The sequence below is a fragment of the Hyperoodon ampullatus genome, assembly GCF_949752795.1.
Source record: "Hyperoodon ampullatus genome assembly, chromosome: X".
NCBI lineage: Eukaryota > Metazoa > Chordata > Mammalia > Artiodactyla > Ziphiidae > Hyperoodon > Hyperoodon ampullatus.
This window is the reverse complement of record NC_136913.1, coordinates 132885419-132908274: the sequence shown is the minus strand read 5'-3', so window position 1 is coordinate 132908274 and position 22856 is coordinate 132885419. Positions and strand designations below refer to the sequence as shown.

Genomic DNA, 22856 nt, shown 5'->3' with positions numbered 1-22856 from the left:
CAAAATTATTTCAATTATGTTTTTAAAAAACCTATGCATAGAAAAAGAAATGGAAGCCACAGAATCATTAAGGCGGACTGCAAGTGGAACTTAAATGTCTTTTTTTCCTATTTTCTAAACTTTCTCAAATGAACGTTTACAATGGAAAAACAGTTTTCAGTTGCATTTCCAACATATTTGTTACTCAGTATCACTTTTTGTAGTCAATTTTGTGCTCATTGTCTTTTCGGGTTTACTACCCTAATATTAAGCTTGAAAATATTATGTCAAATCAGGATGGTTATGTTATTCTGAAAATGTAGACTGTTATAAGAGAAGCTTTCTGGCAAAGGCAAGATTTAAATATCTTTTATTTAATTAACAGAGCCTAATACTGTTTCTGACACATGCTGGGTGCTTATGTATATTTGTTGAATAATTAATGTAATTTTTGCTCTTTAATTCACATCTCTAAAGAGCTGTTTCCTCATACTGCCTGGAATACCTAAAATTTCGTATTTAGATTTTCACGGACTTAAAGTAAGACAAAATTAAGATCTTCTGAGCAATCCTAATATTAACAAGGACATTTTATACCAATATACTTACCATAATAAAGTTTGGGAAAAAGTAGCACTTAAAATATATCAAGACATTTACAAACCTCAAATTCTAAAATATGGGAATTTAAAATTATGAAAGAAAAATTGACAAGGAACTTTGCTATCTTTCAGGTTTAACTTCTCAATTGTTTGCTTATCTACATTCCTTCCAAAGGGATATGTTGTTTCTACAAACATAAGAGGTTCTTGGGACACAGCTAGTTATGGTGTAAGTAAATAAACTTTACCAATATGTGAAAAGACCCATGTTAATTTTAGAAAGTATAACATAAAAAAAGGTACTGTGCCACAGTTTTAACTTCACTGTTTTAATATCATGAAATACAAGTACAAAACATTGTACAAGTATACTCTTTACTACATGGAGATGGAATAATACATTTGTGTTTTTACCAGAATCTGTATCACCCAGTACTAGCCACTGTATCAATGGCTTTCCATAGGGATCTTCTAACACTCTTAAGAAGTTTTATCATGAATTAGAAAGCTCACAACTCCTGTAAACCATCACAGATTTATAGTTATCTTAATATTCCTGTTCAGCTGCTTTGGGGAACTGTTAAGAAGTACAAAGTCGCCTCAGGCAAGGGTTTTCAGTGCGTAATTTTGTTATTTCATGTTGGCCAAGATCTCCTGTATGTTAGCATTGCAAAGGCTCTAGGCTCTGTGCACTTATATCGGGTTAGAAAGTGTTGTCTCAATAGCCCTCTTACTGTTTAGGAATGCAAATTACCACTTCCTGAAAAATACAGAATATTATAATAGTTATTGGCTAAGCAGTAATTCATGAAACTCCATTTACACAGGACAAATAACAGCAACAGAGGACCATAAAGCCCCACGTGTGCTAAAGAAAAACAATTTTTCAAATATTCAAACTGTTTTTCCTACCTCTAAACTGGTTTTAACCACATCACAAGTGACAGTAACACCAGCCAATAAAGAAAAAGTAAAGTGTGCTAAACTGTCCAAAAAATCAGCTTATAGCTATAGCATATCTCACAGTTTTCAGCCATTTCATCTAAGACTTTTCTTATAACAAACAAACAAACAAACAAAATGAGGAAAGCAGCATTTACTTTGTTGGAGATGCAAAAAATAAAAATACTGCAAATTTCATAAAATATTTGAAACTAATTTTGCTTTTATAAATACATAAAGTGGTGTTTATCTTTTTTTAAAGTTTTTTTTTTATTAGTTTCTGCTTTATAACAAAGTGAATCAGTCATACATATACATCTGTTCCCACATCCCTTCCCTCTTGCGTCTCCCTCCCTCCCACCCTCCTTATCCCACCCCTCCAGGCGGTCACCAAGCACTGAGCTGATCTCCCTGTGCTATGCGGCTGCTTCCCACTATATCTACTTTACGTTTGGTACTGTATATATGTCCATGCCTCTCTCTCGCTTTGTCACAGCTTACCCTTCCCCTTCCCCATATCCTCAAGTCCATTCTCAAGTAGGTCTGTGTCTTTATTCCTGTTTTACCCTTAGGTTCTTCATGACATTTTTTTTTCTTAAATTCCATATATATGTGTTAGCATACGGTATTTGTCTTTCTCTTTCTGACTTACTTCACTCTGTATGACAGACTCTAGGTCTATCCACCTCATTACAAATAGCTCAGTTTCGTTTCTTTTTATGGCTGAGTAATATTCCATTGTATATATGTGCCACATCTTCTTTATCCATTCATCCGATGATGGACACTTAGGTTGTTTCCAGCTCCGGGCTATTGTGAATAGAGCTGCAATGAACATTTGGTACATGTCTCTTTTTGAATTATGGTTTTCTCAGGGTATATGCCTAGTAGTGGGATTGCTGGGTCATATGGTAGTTCTATTTTTAGTTTTTTAAGGAAGCTCCATACTGTTCTCCATAGTGGCTGTACCTTTTTATTAAGTTTTAATCATCATTCTTGCTGTTAAAAATTATTTAAAGTTATGTCAACTTTTAAGGATAAACTTTGGAGTATTTAAAATAACATGTTTGGAAAATTGAACCACATTTTTAATTGCCAGCATTATGCTTTGTTCTTGGTAGGATCATCTTTGTTTCTTCTTTTTACATCCCAGTTATAAACCCTGGCCATATCTGCAAGAATTGTCAAAGAAAATGCAAATGCAATTCTAAAGATAACATTCAATGACTAAGTATTCATTCACACACTGAATCAAAGACAGAAATCACACACAAAAAATACTAGTGACTACAGCAAGGTGTAGTATCATCTGCCGAAAAAGGGAACAAAACTACGCCAAAATCAAGTCAAGACCTCAAATCAATAATTGTCTAGCATATCTAGTCAACTATGGTATTATATTTAACAAATATGTGCTTGACACTGTCAACAGTTTTATAGAGAGCCCCTCATCCATGATATTTCAAAGGTAGTTCAAAACATACACTGACATGTAATGTTTATAAATTATTACAATTATCAATCACTTTATCTCTTACCCTCTGTTTGGCTAACAGGACACTCACCCAATTTATTAAGCATCTATATCTTTTCCTTTCCACAAACACCACCCTGCATAGGCCTTCACATATCGATTACTTGTTTCATGGATCATGCCTTTGGTGGTATATCCAAAACGCCACCATTGTACTAAAGGTCATCTAGGTTTTCTCCAATGTTATCTTCTGGGAATGTTATAGTTTTGGGCTTTTTTTTGTCTGAATGAAGTCTCCACATTACCAGTCACGTGCCAACTGCTGCTCTAGGCCTCAAACAGGCCTGCCTTCCCTCACCAACCACTCAACACCTGTCATGTGCTACGTGCTGTGGAGGAGAGAGAGAAAGTGGAGCTCCTACACTTGAAGAGCTCCCAGTCTGGCATGAAAAATAAATAAAGCACTACGTGCAAAGTGCACCGGGAGCACAGAGGAACAACAAAACACCCTGAGAGGACTGGAAAATGTCCAGAAATGTTCTGCTGCTTGAGCCGACATATGAAAGATAAAACAGAGGAACCCAGGTAAACAGGGGGAAATGAGTCTAGATAGGAGGAACCAAGTGTGGACAAAGGACACAGCACATTTGGGGGCTGAGAAAAACCGATCAGGGTTATTTGGAACTTGGGTGCACTGGGAGAGGGCCAAGGCAGGAAGCAGTCAGTGGCAGGAGGTAAGACTGGCAGGAAGCACCTCACAGGGTGCCCATGTGCATCCTTACATGTAACAAAGAACACTGAAGCATTATAACCAGAGGAATAAAAAGAAGTGTGACTCAGTGAATTCATGGTGGAGACAGTGTAAAGGACAGATGTGAGGAAACCCAACTAGAAAACTACTGAGTCTAGCTTCTAGAAGGCCAAAATGAGAGTAACAGCAATGGACAGAGAGATTTACAAGGGAAAGCTGACAAGAATCTGGTGATTAGTCGGCTTCTGGTGATGAAAGAGAGAGGAGCGAAGGTCAACTCCCACGTTTCTGTGCCGGGTGACTGCGCGGGGCTGAGCAGCTGGGTCAACATGCGAGCCCTCCCCCTCGAGCAGAATACCTGCCGCTGCCTGTTCTCTCTGCCTTAAATACAGTCTCAGTCCTATCTTCTCAAAGCCTGCTCTGAACTAATTCCAGCCCACACCTATCTTTCCCTAACTTTAAACTGCCTTGGTGTTGAGTACATGAAGTGAACTTACTTATATTTTGCTGTGAGACGATCATTCAGCAGGTTCACATGTGCAGCTGTAACAGAGCAAGACTTCGCCACTCTTCTTGTTTTGCACTGATCCTCTCACCAGCCCGTGCCCCATACAGCTTAGCACAGTTGCAGGAACACAGGAGACCCTTAATAAATACACTACTTGACTAGCTATGAAGATGTCTTGGGAAAATATTTGAAAGAAAAATACTCATTTGCTAAATCGACTTTGCTGTTTCCACACTTTCACACTTCAAATTCAGAATAGTCTATCTATAAAGTTATTAAATATTAGTTCCAAGTATGTCATTTACTACTCTCATAAAATCTGCAACTTAACATCAGTCTAAGAACAAGGGCATTCTTTTCATTAAAGCAATGCATGTAAGAACGTTGAAAGCATCTTTCTCCTTTCCCCCCTTGCCTTTTTTTAGGTAAGGATACTGACTTCTGTGGTAGTAAATTGATCTCGAAGAAAGTCCAGGTCTTCCTCAAGAGAATCAAGATTCTTTGTGGCAGTCGATAAATTCTTTTCCAACAACGCCTGAGCTTCATCAATATCATATTCAAGCATTACATTCGCCTGAAGAGAGAAAAGCATGACAACGTCCGAACATTTACCCAGTACTTTACAGATTAGAACAGGGGGTGGCAAACTACAGCCCTTGGGCCAAATCTGGCCGGCTGTCTTTTGTCCTAAGTTTTATTGAAACCCAGCCATTCTTTATTCACTTAGATTTGCATGCTACAGTGGCAAAGCTAAGTACTACTTGTGACAGAGACCGTGTGGTCTGCAAAACCAAAAAGATTTACTCTCTGGCCCTTAACAGAATATTTACTGACCCCTGGGTTAGAGAATATATTCACATACATTTTATCATTTACTCATCAATAACAACCCTGGTGAGGCAAGTTACCTTCTCTACAGTTAAGAAAACAGAGGCTCCGAGAGGTCAGGTTACCTACGCTTTCGGGGATACTACATAAATGGAAGAATTACCATAAGAACCAGTCTCTTTAGTTACCAAATCCTATCTTTCTACTAGCTCTATTGTGACACCAAATAGTATTACATTCAGATCAACTGAAATAGTTGTTTCTGAGCTTAAGATACCAAAAGTTTTCAAAAACATACATATTATCTACATTTGATCCATTGAGAGAAACAGCTGGCTTTTACTGCCCCCTTCCTACCTCCAGGGTAAATGCTGACACAGGGGGAACCATACTCCTAGCACCTGACTTAACACCGGGCATTTCCTGAACCACTTTCCTTATCTGGCAAATGGAATTTAAAAATTACTCAAAGGATTGTTGGAAGAATTAAATGAGACAACATGAAAGTGCTTAGCACAAAGTAGGTGCTACATTCTTATTGACTGAATATGCAAATCCATGATAATTAGAAAACTGCATAAAAATTCAGATAGGACTAAAAATATTCAGCGCAGAGTAAATGCCTCTCTAAACCCACACCCACAATCTCATTTCTCAATGACTGACGCTTATTACTTTTTCTTTTCCAGAAAATTTCTACATTTTGCTTACTTTTAACAAGAGAAAATCAAATACATTTAAAAACACTTCATTCATGTCAAAAAACATCAATCATTCATTCAGGAAGTACCCTGTGCCAAGTATATCTCCTTAGTTGATTCACCCCTCAAATACTGCCTAATCAGCCTCTCTATTTGACGGTCTAATAGTCACCTCAAGACTGACGTGCCCAAAACACAACTGCGAGTCGCCCTGCAAACCTGTTAGTCCTTTGCCTGTGATATGAGTTACAAATATTTTTCCTGTTGATTGTCTTTTGACTTTGCTCATGGTTTCTGAGTTTTGAGGCCTGAAAAACCAATCCTTATTTCAGGGCTCCAAATAAGTTATCCGTGACTTGGCATACAATTTTGATGGTGTCAGTATTTCATCACACATTTCAAATGTGATCCACTTGGAATGCACCCTCGTGTAAGGTGGGCTCCAGCCGTAATTCTCTCTCTCGAGAGCTCCCTGTTGTCCCAGTCTAGTTTATGAAATCATCTTATCCCCACTTGCTGATTAAATGTGTGCCAAGGGAAAGAGAAACAAAGGACAACAACCCTTAGGATTTGGGCTACTGGGTGGATAGCTGTTCCATTTACAGAACTAAAACTAAACAAGTACAGGAATTATGCTTGTAGAAATAAATGTACAAACTCTGAAAAGATTACAGTTAACAGAAATCAGGAGAAGGAACTAAGGGACAGAGAAGTGAGTTTCCATGTACGAATCCGCCTATCTTTCATGGCACGAGACTGCCTCTCAGGGATGACTCTACAGGATAGCAAGCGGAAATCCTCCCAGTTGGGAGAGCTGAGAGCAGTCGTGACTGGCTGCTTTGTATGGGAACTTGCCTGAGGTAACAAGACCTATGGATAGCTAGCTGGACAGTCAGGAATGGCTTGGCTGGTCGATCATGAGACTGAGAGGAGTAAAATAGGAAAAAATCACAGAGAAGGTCTGTGAAATCATCACAATTGGAATATATGATTTTAAAAAATGGGTTCTAACCTCAAGGTTTTTGTAATAATCCTTGCCCCTCAAATTTAGAGAGATCTTTCTAGAACTAACAAAATCTGATGATGAAGAAACATCTATCTAAGGTTCAACAGCACCTTTTCTTACATTTAAGAGATTAAAGCATTAGTTGGAGGGGAAGCAGGGTTTGGTCCGTTTTGTTTTGATTGGGAGAGACTCGAGCATGTTTCTGCGGCAATCTTCCTCACACTCCCGATCGCCCTGAATGCTACCCCTTCATTCCTTCCACAGCTTCAACAATAATGCTTTACAAATGTCAGCCAAGGAAGCTGTGGCTATTACATTTACTTACCCCCAACCACAGACACACTTTATCGGTAGGAGGAACTGAAGCTTTGCAATACAGGTTATCTGCCAGCAAGAACCTGGTCTCCAGTGAATTGGTGGACTCCTTCAAAAAAAATGACAGTACTGCAAACAGTCCATTTTCACACCAAGGTTATAAGGAAGAGATCACAGAGCTGAACCTAAGCCATTTAAAACAGTCCTATCACACAGACTAAGTAGAGTGGTAAAGAAACGAATGCTGGAGCCAGACGGATGGGCAGGGAGGCTTGTGCGTTCTGGCTCAGCTACTTACTATAGCTCTAAAGGCTGTGGCAAGCAGAGTTCCCACACACTCACACCCCCCACACACACACACCCCAGTCTCACACCCCTCCCCCCCACACAGACACCCAGTGCCTGGCACAGAGTAAGCACTAGACAAGCACTATCTATTATTACTTCATCAGTGCTTCATGCTCAACAACCAGTTTTCTGAAGCCTCTTATTAGGTTCATGACATAAAAAACATACTAGAAATGTAGTTATTCTACCAGTCAAGTAATAAATCATATATACATACACATACACATAATATTTTAAATACAATATACTTATGACATTTAATCTTTACAGCCTGCTCACGTAACAAATATTGGATGAGGACTCGGAAGATTCTCAAATCCAGTTCTGCCAGTAACTAGCTATGTAACAGTGGTCAAGTGTAACCTCTTTGCAAATGTTGCCTCAGCTGTGAAATGAGAACCTGAAACGTCATTTCTAAAATTCTTTCCAGCTCTATAAGTACTGGACTCACTCCTTATTCTTAGAGAGAACAATAACAATAACAACAACAAAAACTATTAGATGCTGCTACCTCAAAATGACATTTTCTTTTTGTACTTAAAATAATTTCAAATTGCATTTAAGTTCTGCAAATACTACATATAAGTAAAATACCCCCAAGAAGTGTGGGTCCTAGAATTAAACCTGACTTTTGGTGGAAAGCCACATGTCTCACTGTCTGTGACGTCAGTACACGTGCTCAGGACTGGTTCAAATACCAGTGACCAAGGAGTCAAGGAACACGTCTCTGCTGAAGTATCCTGGTTTGCTCATGTTTACAAAGAGAAATGCACTTACTTTTTTCTTCTGCATGTACTTTAGAATTTCTAAAGTCTGCTTAATTTCAGGAATCTGACCTTTTAGCCTGTGAATAAGAAAACAGGTTAACTTAGTATTTGGCACCAGGACACAGTCTTACTAGCTTTGCATTTTCTACTGATATGTTTTGAGGACAATTTATAAATATGAAATATTTAAGATATTTTATCTGTAAGACAGTTAATAAATTTTGTTTATTAAAATATTTAAGATATTTCAGACATAAATATTTATTAAAATATTTAGATATAATAGCAAATATTTACGGAATGACTACTGTGCACAGAGTCCTATTCTATACGTCAAACCCCCCCATTATTAGTTAACATTTCTAGAGAAAATCATATTCCACAGAGGTGATTCAGAGGTTCTACATTTAATTAGAATTGCACTTTAAATACTCATTTTTAAAATAACATGCATTCAAAGATTATATTCTAAATTGAAAACCACCAACTCCCTCAGTCATAGGCAGCTCAGCGCCAGCAAGTGCAGGGACAGCTTCTCAGGGCCTGCGCTTCCCACACTGTAAAAGCACTTGAATGCCTAACACACCACAGTAAAATATAGTACAACTATGCGATTCTTTTAAGCTTTGGGTAATTTTTCTTTAACTTTTATGTTGAAAAATACTTTCTTTTCAAGTTAGGTAACAACTGTTCTTCAAATTATAAGTGGATCACTGTTTGAACACAAGAAAAAATTTAAGAAAATGATGGACATGATGAGACTGATCAGACTCAACAGGTAAGTTATATTATAGCTACTAGAAAAACAACTAGCCTGGAACAACTGGACATCCACACATAAAATAATGAATCTAGACACAGACGCTACACATTTCACAAAACTTAAGTTCACATGAATCACATACCTAAAGGTACAATGCAAAACTATAAAGCTCCTAGAAGATAACACAGAAGAAAACCTAAATGACCTTGGGTATGGTGATGATTTTTTAGATAAAACACCAAAGGCACAATCCATGAAAGAAATAATTGACATCTGGACTTTATTAAAATTAACAACTTCCACTCTGCACAAGACCCTGTCAAGAGAAAAAGACAAGCCACAGACTGTGGGAAAGTATTTGCAAAAGACACATTTGATAAAGGACTGGTATCCAAAATACCCAAGGAATTCTCAAAACTCAACAATAAGAAAATGAACAATTGGATTAAAAAAATGGACCAAAGCCTTTAACAGATACCCTACCAAAGATATACACATGGTAAATAAGCATATGAAAAGATGCTCCACATCATATGTCATCAGAGGACTGCAAATTAAAACAACAAGATACCACTACACACCTATTACAATGGCCAAAATCCAGAATACTGACAAGTCTGGATGTTGGTGAGGATGTGGAGCAACAGCCACTTTGGAAGACAGTATGTCAGGTTCTTACAAAATAAAAATACTCTTACCATATGGTACAGCAATCATGCTCCTTGGCATTTACCCAAAGGAGCTGAAAACTTAAGTCCACACAAAAACTGCACACAAATGCTTATGGAAGCTTTATTCATAATTGCCAAAACTTGGAAGCAACCAAGATGACCTTGGTAGGCAAATGGAGAAATAAACTGTGGTCCATCCAGACAATGGAATAGTATTCACTGCTAACAAGAAATGATCTATCAAGCCACAAAAAGCCATGGAGGAACCTTGAATGCATATGACTAAGTGAAGGACGCCAACCTGAAAAGGCTGCAGACTGTATGACTCCAGCTATAAGACACTCTGGAAAAGACAAAACTATGGAGACAGTAAAAGGATCAGTGGTTGCCAGGGGGTTAGGAGGGGGAGGGAGGGATGAACATGCTGAGCACAGAGCATTCTTAGGGCAGTGAAACTACTCTGTATGATGCTATAATGGTGGATACATGACATCGTGCATGTGTCCAAACCCATAGAATGTACAACACAAGGGTGAACACTAATGTAAACTATGGACTTTAGTTAATAATAACATATCAGTCTTGGCTCATCAATTGTAACAAATGTTCCACTCCGGTGAAGGGTGTTGATAATGGGGAGGCTATGTGTGTGTTGGGGGGCAGGGGCTATACAGGAAATCTCTGTATCTTCTGCTCAAGTTTGCTATGAAACTAAAACTGGCCTAAAAAATAAAGCGTATTAAAAATAATTTTTAAAAACTACTAGCAACTAATTCCCAAATGAAATCAATCTCACTGATAAGAAAATAAGAGATAAAAATATGCTGAAAACACTCAAAGTCAAACTTAGAGAAGAAAGAATGAAACACTTTTAGCTCTTTTTTTGGATTAAAGCTGCCCAAGGCTTTAAAGTGTTTTGCATGGAAAAATGTGCAAAACAGTTCTGGGAGTCCTGTCAAATCACAATGTAATCTGTAAGAAAACAGACTAAGGATACAAAAACAAAGCTGTGGTTCTTTCAGAATACATTTAACAAAATATTATTAGAGATCAGCATGTAAACAAAATTTAAATATGATAATGAAAATGTACTTCCTGAATTATATAAAGGAAGTCACATCATGTGTGAAGAAGGTTAGCATGGCAAACTTTATTACAGCGTGTGCTACTGACCCAGCAAATATGTCAGATAAGCCTGCTGCTTAAAAAATAGTATCACTATCTGGTAGTACAGCCCAGTGAAGAATTGAGAAACACACCCTTAGCACTGATTTTTTTTTAAAGCATAGTTTGAAGGCTAATGTTCTGTGAACTCTTTACAATTCAATATGGATGTCACAGATCTCTCAATTTTGCTTATTTTTGTATATGCTGATATAAGTAAATGCTAGAAAGATCTACATGCAATCATTTATAAAATATCTGATACACATATAACAGTATGTTCAGATCAAGTTTTTTGGTCATGTATATGATTGACTGACAGATTGATTTATGGCTGAGTTGGGTCTTCATTGCTGCGCACGGGCTTTCTCTAGTTGCGGCGAGCAGGGGCTACTCTTCGTTGCAGTGCACGGGCTTCTCATTGTGGTGGCTTCTCTTGTTGCGGAGCACGGGCTCTAGGCACGCAGGCTCTGTAGCTGTGGCTCATGGGCTGTAGAGCGCAGGCCACTGTGCAAGTCTGAGCAATACACCCTCCCCACCCTGTTCTGTCCCAAAAGATAGCAGCTCTCCTGAACTGTGTGTTTACAGTCCCTTTTTTACTTTTTCAAATAGTTTCATCCCATTTATGTGTATCCCTGAACAATATATTATTTGCTAGTTTCTTAGGTTAATACAAATGGTCTCATGTTGTATGCATTTTTCTGGGGTTTTGCTTTATAACTCAATTAAGTTCCTAAGATTTGTTCATTCATTTTCACTGCTGTGTAATACCCATTCAAAAATATAACACAACTTGTTTATCCACTTCCTATCAACAGGCACTGGGATCAGTTCTAGATCTTTGTTATTCTATGAACAATGGAAAACTCTAGGTCCTGGGAGTGGGTAGGGAAGTGAGAGGGAAGACAGCAGCTTAGAAGGGAAGTGGATCAAGTCTTCAAAGGGGGAATTTAAGGCTAAAGGGTAACTTTTTAGGTGTTTTTCCTCCCTCTAAATTGCTGTGGGTGAATCACATTACCTACCCCATCACTGCTACAGGGCAGAAAAACAGAATTGGCCAAAGGCAGGGAGAAGGTCAGGCTGAGGAGCTGAGAATACAGGTACTGGCCCCCAGCAGTTCCCCTTGCCCACTCCCCCTCCCAGGGGAGATGCCAGTGAAAACAGCCAAAGACAAAGGAACGGAAAGAATATCCCAGAGGCCCAGAGGCCGAGGCACCTGGTAGGGGAGAAACAGCATTTGTCCAATGGCTGTGCTGCAGAGTGTAAACCCTGCCCACCATGAGGGACTTGAATTACTCCTGTTCCCATACACATTAATGGCCAAAGGAACTGATAACCCTGAGGGAATATCAGCTGATGGGGAAAAAAATGGTAATCTGATAAACTCAACTACAAAATAAAATAAAAACAATAAATTCGACAACCTGTACCAGATGAAACAAAATCAAATTCTACAAGATTATACAGTGAGTATTTAAAAATACTTCAAAGAGAAAAGACAGGATATTGGTAATATGAAGAATAAACAAGTAGCTATAAGAAGAACCAACCAAAAATACTAGGTATAAAAAGTGTAATGGTTGAAATAAGGAACTCACAAACATCCATTTAATTGCCAAAAGAGAAATTACCAAAATAGCAGAAGACAGGAAATAATAAAGAGACAGGGAAGGCAGAATTAGAAGAGTCAACATCCATATTAACAGGAATCCCAGAAGGAGAGAAGGAAAAAAATTAACAGATGACAGAAAAAATGATAATCACAAAATTTCCAGTTAGAGAAAGATAAAGCACATATAATTCATGTGTTAAAGAGTTCACCACAAGAGAATGAAATACTAAATAACTTTTTATATACCTATCAATAATTACTTTATGTATTTTTTAAATAGATCTTTATTGGAGTATAATTGCTTCACAATACTGTGTCAGTTTCTGCTGTATAACAAAGTGAATCAGCCATATGCATACACATGTCCCCATATCCCCTCCCTCTTGAGCCTTGCTCCCACCCTCCCTATCCCACCCCTCTAGGTCATGGCCAAGCACCAAGCCGATCTCCCTGTGCTATGCTACTGCTTCCTAAACAGCTGAAGGTAAAAGTTAAATGACAGGCTGCAACAAAAGATTTACAACACCTGTAAAGAAAAGGTTAGTATCCAAACTACACAGCCGTCTGCTGCAAAACAACTCAGTCAAGCACAGAAACAGTTTTTGTTGCACAGCTGGTATCACAGAGGTGAGGGAACTTTCAGAAAAAATAAAAGGGAATAAAAATGGAAAAGGCTTTGAGTTGAGCAGTGAGGACTAGAGAAAAGCAGGCATCTCAAGGCAGGTGACAATACCAACTATAGACCTGAGCCTGGGCCCCTGACGCTCAGCTCAATGGGGGAGCTCACATATTAAGTGCAAGAACTTGGAACAGGGCTCAAGCAGTCCAAGGCTGATGAAGACCCACAGCTCCTGCAAAAGCAAAATCCTCTATAGATAAAAGCAATCCACACAGGTATCCATGGTTACAGGAAGCTGACATATAGTTAGTTAAGAAAGAATTTAAGAAAGATATCCTCACAGGGCTTCCCTGGTGGTGCAGTGGTTGAGAGTCCGCCTGCTGATGCAGGGGACGCGGGTTCGTGCCCAGGTCCGGGAAGATCCCACATGCCGCAGAGCAGCTAGGCCCATGAGCCATGGCCGCTGAGCCTGCGTGTCCGGAGCCTGTGCTCCACAACAGGAGAGGCCACAACAGTGAGAGGCCCGCGTACCACACACACAAAAAAAATCATCACAAAGACAAATTATAGTCAGATAAAACAAAAGAGATGACAATCTTGAAAGTATCCAAAAAGAAAAATTAGTTTATCTAAAAAGATTTAAAATAATAACCATATGTTGTTTACATGGAATACCCTTAAATATAAATAAGAAATAAGTTGAAAGAAAAGGGATTGGAAAAAATACACAAGGAAAACGTTAGCCACCACTCCTGGGTATGTATCTGGAAAAAACTGTAATTCAAAAAGATACATGCACCCCACTGTTCACTGTAGCACTATTTACAATAGCCAAGACATGGAAGCAACCTAAATGTCCATCGACAGATGAATCGATAAAGAAGATGTGTTACGTGTATACAATGGAATATTACTCAGCCATAAAAAAGAACGAAATAATGCCATTTGCAGCAACATGGATGGACCCAGAGATTGTCATACTGAGCGAAGCAACTCAGACAGAAAGACAAATATCGGGCTTCCTTGGTGGTGCAGTGGGTGGGAGTCCACCTGCCGATGCAGGGGACGCGGGTTCGTGCCCCGGTCCGGGAGGATCCCACATGCTGTGGAGCGGCTGGGCCCGTGAGCCATGGCTGCTGGGCCTGCGCGTCTGGAGTCTGTGCTCCGCAATGGGAGAGGCCACAGTAGTGAGAGGCCCGCGTACCGCAAAAAAAAAAAAAAAAAAAAGAAAGACAAATATCATATGATATTGCTTGTATGTGGAATCTAAAAAAAATGGTACAAATGAACTTATTTAGCAAACAGAAATAGAGTCACAGATGTAGAAAACAAACTTATGGTTACCAGAGGGGGAAGGGGAGGGATAAATTGGGAGCTTGGGATTGACATACACACTACTATACATAAAATAAATAACTAATAAGAACCTACTGTATAGCACAGGGAACTCTACTCAATACTCTGTAATGACCTATATGGGAAAAGAATCTAAACAAGAATGGATATATGTATGTGTATAACTGACTCACTTTACTGTACACCTGAAACTAACACATTGTAAATCAACTGGACTCTAATAGAAATTTTTTTTAAATGTTAGCCAAAAGAAAGCCGGAGTAGCTCTAAGTGTCCAACAAAACTGACTAAAACAATAAGCATTATTTTACATAGGGTTAAATTCACCAAGAAGACTTCGTAATTCTCAAATTGCATGCACCTAATAGAATAGACTAAAAAGCTTTAAAAAAAAGGATAGAAATTGTTTCAGGTTAAGCTGGCAGCAGACTAGCACTTGCCCCTCTAACTGTTCATGTAGCAGAGAGCTGTTGAGGTGATAGGAGCTACAGGGCTATTCCTGCAAGAGAACAAAGTGACAGGTGAGCTGATTTCCTGCAGCCACTTTTTACCAAAGAATACATGAAGGGACATTTCTCTTTATAGAAATATGCCAGCTTATTAATAAATAAAAATAAATAACTGAATTAGAACATCATCATTTTGCAACTCATAATTAATGGATCTAGGAATTCAGTATCATTCTAAGAAACAACTAGATACTATCTGCCTCTTAATGGAGAAACAATACACAAACCTATGAAGCAGTGTTGCCAAAAAGAAAAGAAAAGAAAAGAAAAAAAACAAAAAGAAAAACCTGACTATGAACAAGACTGCATATACAACTATCAACTTATAATAAACAGAAAGGGCAAAGAAACATGCTTGAAAATCCCACAATTGCTTTGAAATTTAGCAACATACTTCTGAATAACCCATAGATTATGAATCTAAATGTGAAAGATAAAACAATAAAGCTTTGAGAATAAAACATTAAAAGAATATCTTCATGAACTTGGGATATTTCTTAAATAGGTCACAAAAAGCACTAACCATTAAGGAAAAATTCTTAAATCAAACTACATTAAAAATAAAGGGTGATGACTCAAACAGTATATCCACAGTGCTTCCATTTAAAAAAAGAAATTGGAAGCCTACCATATACCACACATAAAAATAAACTTCCGATGGATTAAGAAGTTAGATATGAAAATGAAAAAATTTAAGACTTTTAGAAGAACACTTAGGAGTATGTCTTTTTGAACATGGAATACAAAATAGGATTTCTTAAACAATACACAAAAAGCACTAACTATTAAGAGAACTTCTGACTTAAAACATTTACATTAAGAACTACTCATCAAAATAAATCATAAGGGGGAAAAAAAGACAAATTACAAAAGCAAGAAAAATTTCTCACATATAACCTAAAAGGACTAGTATCCAATATATAAAGAATTCCTACAAATAAAAAAAGACAACCAACCCATTATTAAATGAATAAAACTCTTCAAAAAAGTTTTCCACATTTGCTGTCTCCATCATTCTCCTTTGAACCACTGGGCCAACACTGTTCCCATCCAGAACACCAATGACTTCCACTCTGCTAAGTCCAAGTCCATTCTCAGTCCTTATCCCACTTGGGTGAGCTATCTGCAGCATTTGACACAGGTGATCATTCCCTCCTCCATGATACACTTCCTTAGCTAGGCTTCCAGAACCCCATGATCTCCCAGTTTTCCTGACCTCACTTAAAGCTTCTTTTCAGTCTTTTTTGCTGGTGTTCCCTCTTCTCCCTAACTTCTTACTGTTGCAATGTCCAGATCTTTGATCTTCTCTTCATTTGCATGCACTCTCTTGGTGATGGACCTCATTCAGTCCCCTGGCTTTAAATGACTCCTAAATTTTTATCTCCAGCCCAGATCGCTCCCAAAATTCACATTCATATATTTAACTGTCTACCTAACACCTCCACCTGGATGTCCAAAAGGCATCTCAAATGTGTCCAGAATTGAACTCCTCCTGATCTTCCCCCAAACCTGCTCTACCCACAGTCTTCTCAGATGTTGGTAACTCTCCCTTCCAGTTGCTCAGACCTGGGAGCCATCCCACATGCCTCCACAGTACCAGAGTTACCAAGGTAACTTTGACACATGGATTCCCTCTGATTCCCCAAGGCTTGGTCCTGAGGTCCATTTTCTTCTCTATCTGTAACCTCCGTGCAAATGACCTCAAAGCCAATGGCTTTATGCTTCTTTTTCAAATAAAAATCAACCTTTATTATAAAAGCAGTAAATGTACATTGCAGAAAATTAAGAATACAGGTAAGCAAAATAAGAAAAATGCCATTTCCCACCACCCAAAGATTACCACTGTTAATATAACATTAGTGTCAATTCTTCCAGGTATTTCTGTGCACACACACATTTTTTCCCCAAATAAGAAAAGATAATGTTCATAGTGTTTTCTATCCTTTCTCCTATTAACACCCCTCATCTGTCCATGTTGATGACTTTTCATATCCTCTAACACCTAGCCCTATTCAGATTTCCTCAGTTGTCACCAAAATCAAATGAGAAAATATATCTAAAAACAAACTCTTGGTTTGTTTTTTTTCTTTTTTTTTTGGTCGCGCCACGTGGCTTGTGGGATCTTAGTTCCCTGACCAGGGAATGAACCTGCACCCTCGGCAGTGAAAGCACGGAGTCCTAAACACTGGACCACCAGGGAATTCTCATCTAAAAACAAACTTTTGTATTTTTGCGTAAGTGGTACCCTCACGCCCAGACTACCCTTCTTCACTGGAGCCTGCTTCCAAACTCATAACCAGGCTTCAAAATTCTACATAGCCATCTGCTTCTCTTGGAAGTTTCCCCTGAATCCCTCTGTCCCCGTTCAGTTCTCCCATTCCCCTATGCTAACTCATTACTGTGCACCATAACACCTTGACTGCTATACTCTGTGTACTTATTTAAATATCTATCATGCCCCTAGACCATAACCCTGTTGAAAGCATCTATACTGGACCTTATTTCACCCAAAACAGTATCTGGCACCTATTAGGAATTCCATAAACATTCAACTGACAGAAGAATGCTGTCACATGTGTATAGCAGGTATCTGTAGATATTTATTACTGTGAATTGATTTCATAAGCTACTATGAACATACAGGGGAATAAAGGATCGAGGGCAAGAATACTTCTGCCCTATCACTTATGAAGTCTTGGCAAAGTCACAACTTCTGTGGGTTTCTCATCTCATCGGCAAAATGAAAAGAATGAACTAGACATTTAAGATGTTACAATCCTAGAAGCTTTGGCATAAGGACTTCAATATTCATTCTATTATGTTTTCAAAAGCATCTTTAGACTGACAATACCAAAGTGCTGGTGAGAATGAAGAACAACTGGAACTCCCAATACATTGCTGGTGGCAGTGTAATATGCTAAAGCCACCTAGGAGGACTTTTGGCAGTTTCTCATAAAATTAAACATACACTTACCATACAAGTCAGCAATTCTACCCCTTGGATAATTACCCAGGAGAAATGAAAACATATGTCCACCCAAAGACTTAAACCCAAATGGGGAAACAAACCAAATGTCCATCGACAAGCAAATACATAAAATAGACAAAAAATGTGGTACATCCACATACAATGGAAAATGACTCAGCACTAAAAAGAAACTAATTTACTGATACACACAACACCATGGATGACTCTCAAAAAGCATTATACTAAGTGTAATAAGCCTGACGTAAAACAGTAGTTACTATATGCTTCCATTTATATGAAGTTCAAGAACAGACAAAACTAATTTATGGTGAAAATAATCAGAACAGTGGTTGTCTCTGGGAGTGTGCAGGGTTGGGCGGAAAGGGGCAGGAGGAAACTTCCTGAGGTAACAGAAATGCTCCATATATTGATCTGGGCAATGGTTACAGAAGTGGATACATTTATCAAAACTCATCAAACTGAACATTCAACGCATAGACATTTTATCTGTATGCAAATTATGCCTCGACCTTTTAAAAGTTTAAGCTATACAATATTAATTTTAAAAACTTAGAAATTTTGCACTTACCTCCTTTTCTTTTGAGCAAGGTTGAGCTCCATAAACTTATACTTCTGGTACTGTTCATCCAGCTTCTTCAGTACTGTATCTGCAGTCTCATTCCCAGGCTGTTTCATGAAGGAATCTACATCTTCCTTTAATATCAAAAAGAATACATTACAAATTTTAGAATTCATACCTCTGATTTTTGACTGCTTTAGCTTTATTTTTAAACATTAAAAGAGCTTGTGTTTCTTTTTCTCCAAAGGCTTGTTTTTAACTAAAAAAGTATTTATAAAAAGTTAGAGACCATTTCAGACAGTGCACATACATTATGTAGCTAATTTATTATTCTTCCACCTTCCTTTTTATTTATATATAGGGAAAGAAAGATGACCATGTCTGCTTTATACATCCGCCATGCAGCACTAGCAATAAATATGAAAATTACCAAGTCAAACACATTGCCTAGTCATGTGCCCTAGCCACAAAACGATTCAACAGGCTGTGTGCCAAAATTATAGATTTTATTACTGAAATTTTTAACTCAACAAGTTCTGCCACAGATATCACGCTAAATATCATCATTAGGTTCCCAAGACAAGTCACAGCTGCTTCCTTGAGTATCAAGTGGTTGAAATAAAGTAACCCTAAAAGGCAAACTGAACAATCTTTTGTAACAGGAATAAATAAGCAAAAGAAAAGCAATAAAACTGAACTGCATTTTTTTAATGTATACTGCACATGCTGGTCCTTGAAGAAAAGCTAGTTAATTAGGTAAGGATCAGGAACTAAGTGAAACTATATGGAAACTTTAAGGAGATTCTGTAACAGCCTTCTAGTAGTTTAAAGAACTTTAGTCCTTCATTGAAGCTAAGTTAAATTCAATTATCTCACAGTTTCTGGGATCTCTACATCATTATTCTTATCCATGCTTACTAGCTATAAGGGAGTATTTTAGCAGAAACAAGGCAAGAAGAAAAAAGAAGAGAAACACAGCAAGGGAGTGAACTATGAAGCCATCAAGCTAGAGACTGTAAAAGAAATTGAAAAGATGAGGCTGAGGCAATGGCTGAGTTCTGCATGGAGATGAAATGCATGCAGTTAAAATGCAGATAAATGCATTCTGGAGATAAAATGGAGATAGCATCTTCCTAGAAGGCTCACTGTAGGAAGAGAAATGTCAAAGTTTTTAGCACATGTTATTAGAAGCTTAGACTCTAGCAAGGAGAATTAACTACAGCAGCATAGGTTTGTGGTTAAGAGACAGGGGCTGCCTGGTTTGAATGCTGGCTTCATCACATACTAGATGACCTTGGAAGTTATTTAACCTTTCTCTTTGGCTCAATTTCCTCATCTGTAAAAAGAAAAAAAGTACCTTTTCCTCACAGCGGATTAAATGAGTAAAATACTTAGAAGAGTACACAACAGCTAATAAGTGTTCAACATTAGATATGTATAAGTGAACAAAACTACAGGGAGGTCATATCTGAACTAGATGTTGAGAGATGGAGAGGTCAACAAATGGACAAGGGGGGAAAGGGACAATTAAAGCAGAGAAAGAAAACAAATAACTGCATCAGCGGGAATGGGGAAAAGGCAACGTGTGACTTTTAAACACTATCAACACAGAAACTAATATATATTAAGCATCTACTTGCAATACTGAAAGCACAGTCTCTGTTTCTCAGGGCAACTCTAACTACTGTTACTCCTATTTCAGTTAAAGAAACGGAGGCTCAGATTGTAAAGTAATATGCTCAAGATTAAGCAGCAACTGGGAAGTAGAGGCATGATTCAAACCTTGTTCTATTTAGAAACCACTGTTCTTTCTATAATACCATGTTATTCCAATTAGTTTAGGAACATACAAATATTTATGTAAATTTGGATTATTTATTATATCATATTGATAGAAATTTTAAGGTCTAGAAAAAATAACTTGTGACATTTTAGGGAAAATGCATTTTAAGATAACAGTTTATAAAGCCCTTTGATAAAGTTTATCCTCCTGAATTAGATTTCTGAAGACATCTCTTGCTGAGCACCATGGGTGTGGTATTTTAAGGCACTATGGAAATTCAATCAACACTTAGTTATGAGCTTATACAGTGTGTCAGGTACTGTGCTAGCGTCAGGAGAAATGACAGGGATCAAGATAATGACCTAACCTCCCTCCCAGTAGCAGAGCATGGCATAGAAGTAGAGCTCTGCAGCCCCACAGATTGCCCAAGTTCAAAGCCTGGGTAACTCACTTACACCCTGTGTGACTTGGAGCAAGTTACTCAAGGGCTCTGTGCCTCTGTTTCAACATGTACAAAATGAGAATAACAGTATCTGCCTCTTAGAGTTTTGTAAAAGCATTAGGAAAGTGCCCGGTATTCAACAAATGTTCTCTCTTGTTGACAGCTACCTGGGAGATGAGTGGAAAGAAATAAATGGCATGGCTCAGGGAGAAAAAACAAAATAACTGAAGAAAATAGTACAAAACCGAATCAGCAAATGCAAATATGCACAGAATGTATATAAAAGTGGTGTAAATAAAAGAATAAATAAAAGAAATGGGTCTTTTGAAGGCTGGAAGATACCAAGAACAAAAAGGTAGAGACAAGGCAATATAGGTACAAACCTATATTGAGAAATTGAGAAATCTGAGACATTTCCATTAAGATTTTATAGTAGTTCAGGCAGAACTGAGTGGAGAAAGATGGGCGATACTGGCCTGGAAGGCCACTCAGGTTTTCTCTCATTATTCAAATAATATTCAAATACTATTTCGAGAACAGCCTTACGGGGGGGACAGGATTTAAAGCACTACTTGTTTCCCTCTGTTTGGCCTTGGGTTGGTCTCCCTGTTCTGTGAAGCCTCCAACAATGCATTCCCTGCTTCCTCTCTCAACTGCACACGATTTATTCTCTAAGTTGTTAAGACCATTTAGCTAAAAGCAAATGTGGTTACACAGGGGCTTCACTTAGACACCTTCTGGTGACCGCCCGTGGCCGACTGGCTAAAGCCTCAGGGGCCCAGCGGGCCACACAAGGCCTTCAAGGTCTCCCCGGTCCGACGTTCCCCTCCGCCTTCTTCCGAGGCAACTGGCCACCGCAGCCCTTCAACATACTAGGTGCCATTTCCTATGTTCACACCTGAGCTCCTCTGCCTGCTCACTGTACTCCGTCACCATCTATGCATCGGTCTCCCCGGCATCTAGGCTGACTCTCAAGCTTCTCACCGCCTCCGTTTTTCCGGGAAGTAGGGTCGAAATCCCGCGTCGGGGCTGGGCTGGGGCGGGGCGGGGGGGGAGGCGGTCCCTCAGAGCGGCCCCGCTCCCCCTCTGGCTATTGAGTCCTTCGCCCCGCGCCCCCCGCCCCCCGCAATCTTCCGGGGCCTTCTCGGACCGCGCGCCCCCCGGCGGGTCCTGACACAGCTCAGTCGGTCCTGGCACGGAGGGGGAGAGCGGACGGAGCGCTCTCTCCGCCGTCCTTTAGCTCAATTCCTTCCCCCAACAACCAAGGCCGGGCTGGGGGCCAAGAAGGAAGGGGTAGCCCACAGCGTAGCGTCAAGATACCGAGCACCAGCGTGTCTCTTACCACGAAAACGGCCTCAGGAATCCCCAGGTGGAGCCGCCGCCCGTTCCCTCCGGCCACTTCTCCCAAACCACAACCCTCCTTACCGGTCGCCATCTTGGGGAAGCGAGCGCGCGCTAACGGCCTGTCGAGCTGCCTGTAGCCGGGGGCCTGTGATTGGCTCGCTCACAACGGCAGACCCGCCCTTCGCTTGTGAGTCTGCACATTCATTGGCTCACAGGAAGTAGCCGCCCCTTACCCGTCAGACGAGTCGCCCAACCTTTGGGTTCTAATTGGTTGCGCGCAGGTGAGTGACAAGCGTGGAAGGACTGCCGAGGCGAAGGTGGCTCTGCAGGGAGGGGCCAATACCTAGTCCTGGGAAAAGGGATTCCGGTGGTTTTGTGGGTGGGCTGGCTGGAGGACCCTGACAATCGGGAACCAAGCCGGAACGGACCCCACTACCTCCCCAGAACACGCGGCACTCTCCAGAATAGCCTTCGAAGCGACCCGATCCCTTCTCGGATTCAAGCAAATCCGGGATCTAGACGCCACCACAGGGCCTGGGCCTCGGTGTCTTTCTGGGCCCACCATATTCACGAGCTTCCGGGCCCTTGAAGGGGACTTGTCTTGTGCCTGCTTCCGGGTGGACCCAGTGGCTTCATCCTAATAAACGCTCCGCCCATTTTGTCACAATTTACCAAAAGCCACCTATGATCAGACTCTCACCACCCCAGCTCAAACGTTTTCAAAACTTCACAGTGTACATAGAAAATCCTAAGAACTCTTCTGATGCTTCTAGGCCCAACGCATTCCCCAAGATCATCCACCACTACAACCCTTTGAAAGCAAG

The 22856-nt window shown here is 39.6% G+C and overlaps 1 protein-coding gene across 1 annotated transcript; it reads right to left on the bottom strand.

Annotated features, from left to right (window-relative positions):
- Positions 1 to 1912: 1912 nt before the first annotated feature.
- Positions 1913 to 22135, bottom strand: VBP1 (VHL binding protein 1). The gene is made up of 6 exons (XM_079728294.1): positions 22031 to 22135; positions 18473 to 18597; positions 8232 to 8298; positions 7117 to 7215; positions 4692 to 4830; positions 1913 to 2695 (listed from the first exon to the last, which is right to left on the bottom strand). Exons 1-6 carry the CDS (start codon positions 22121 to 22123, stop codon positions 2625 to 2627), a joined length of 594 nt encoding a protein of 197 aa, XP_079584420.1. The 5' UTR covers positions 22124 to 22135; the 3' UTR covers positions 1913 to 2624.
- Positions 22136 to 22856: the final 721 nt, after the last annotated feature.

What these genes read in the sequence shown, in the direction of transcription:
- VBP1 (XM_079728294.1), bottom strand. Translation starts at nt 22,123, where the DNA reads ATGGCGACCGGTAAGGAGGGTTGTGGTTTGGGAGAAGTGGCCGGAGGG. An exon ending in TTCCTGAGGCCGTTTTCGTG is followed by an intron (nt 18,598 to 22,030) that starts GTAAGAGACACG and finishes TTGATATTAAAG; the next exon opens with GAAGATGTAGATTCCTTCAT. An exon ending in ATTTACTACCACAGAAGTCA is followed by an intron (nt 2,696 to 4,691) that starts GTATCCTTACCT and finishes CAATTCTTGCAG; the next exon opens with ATATGGCCAGGGTTTATAAC.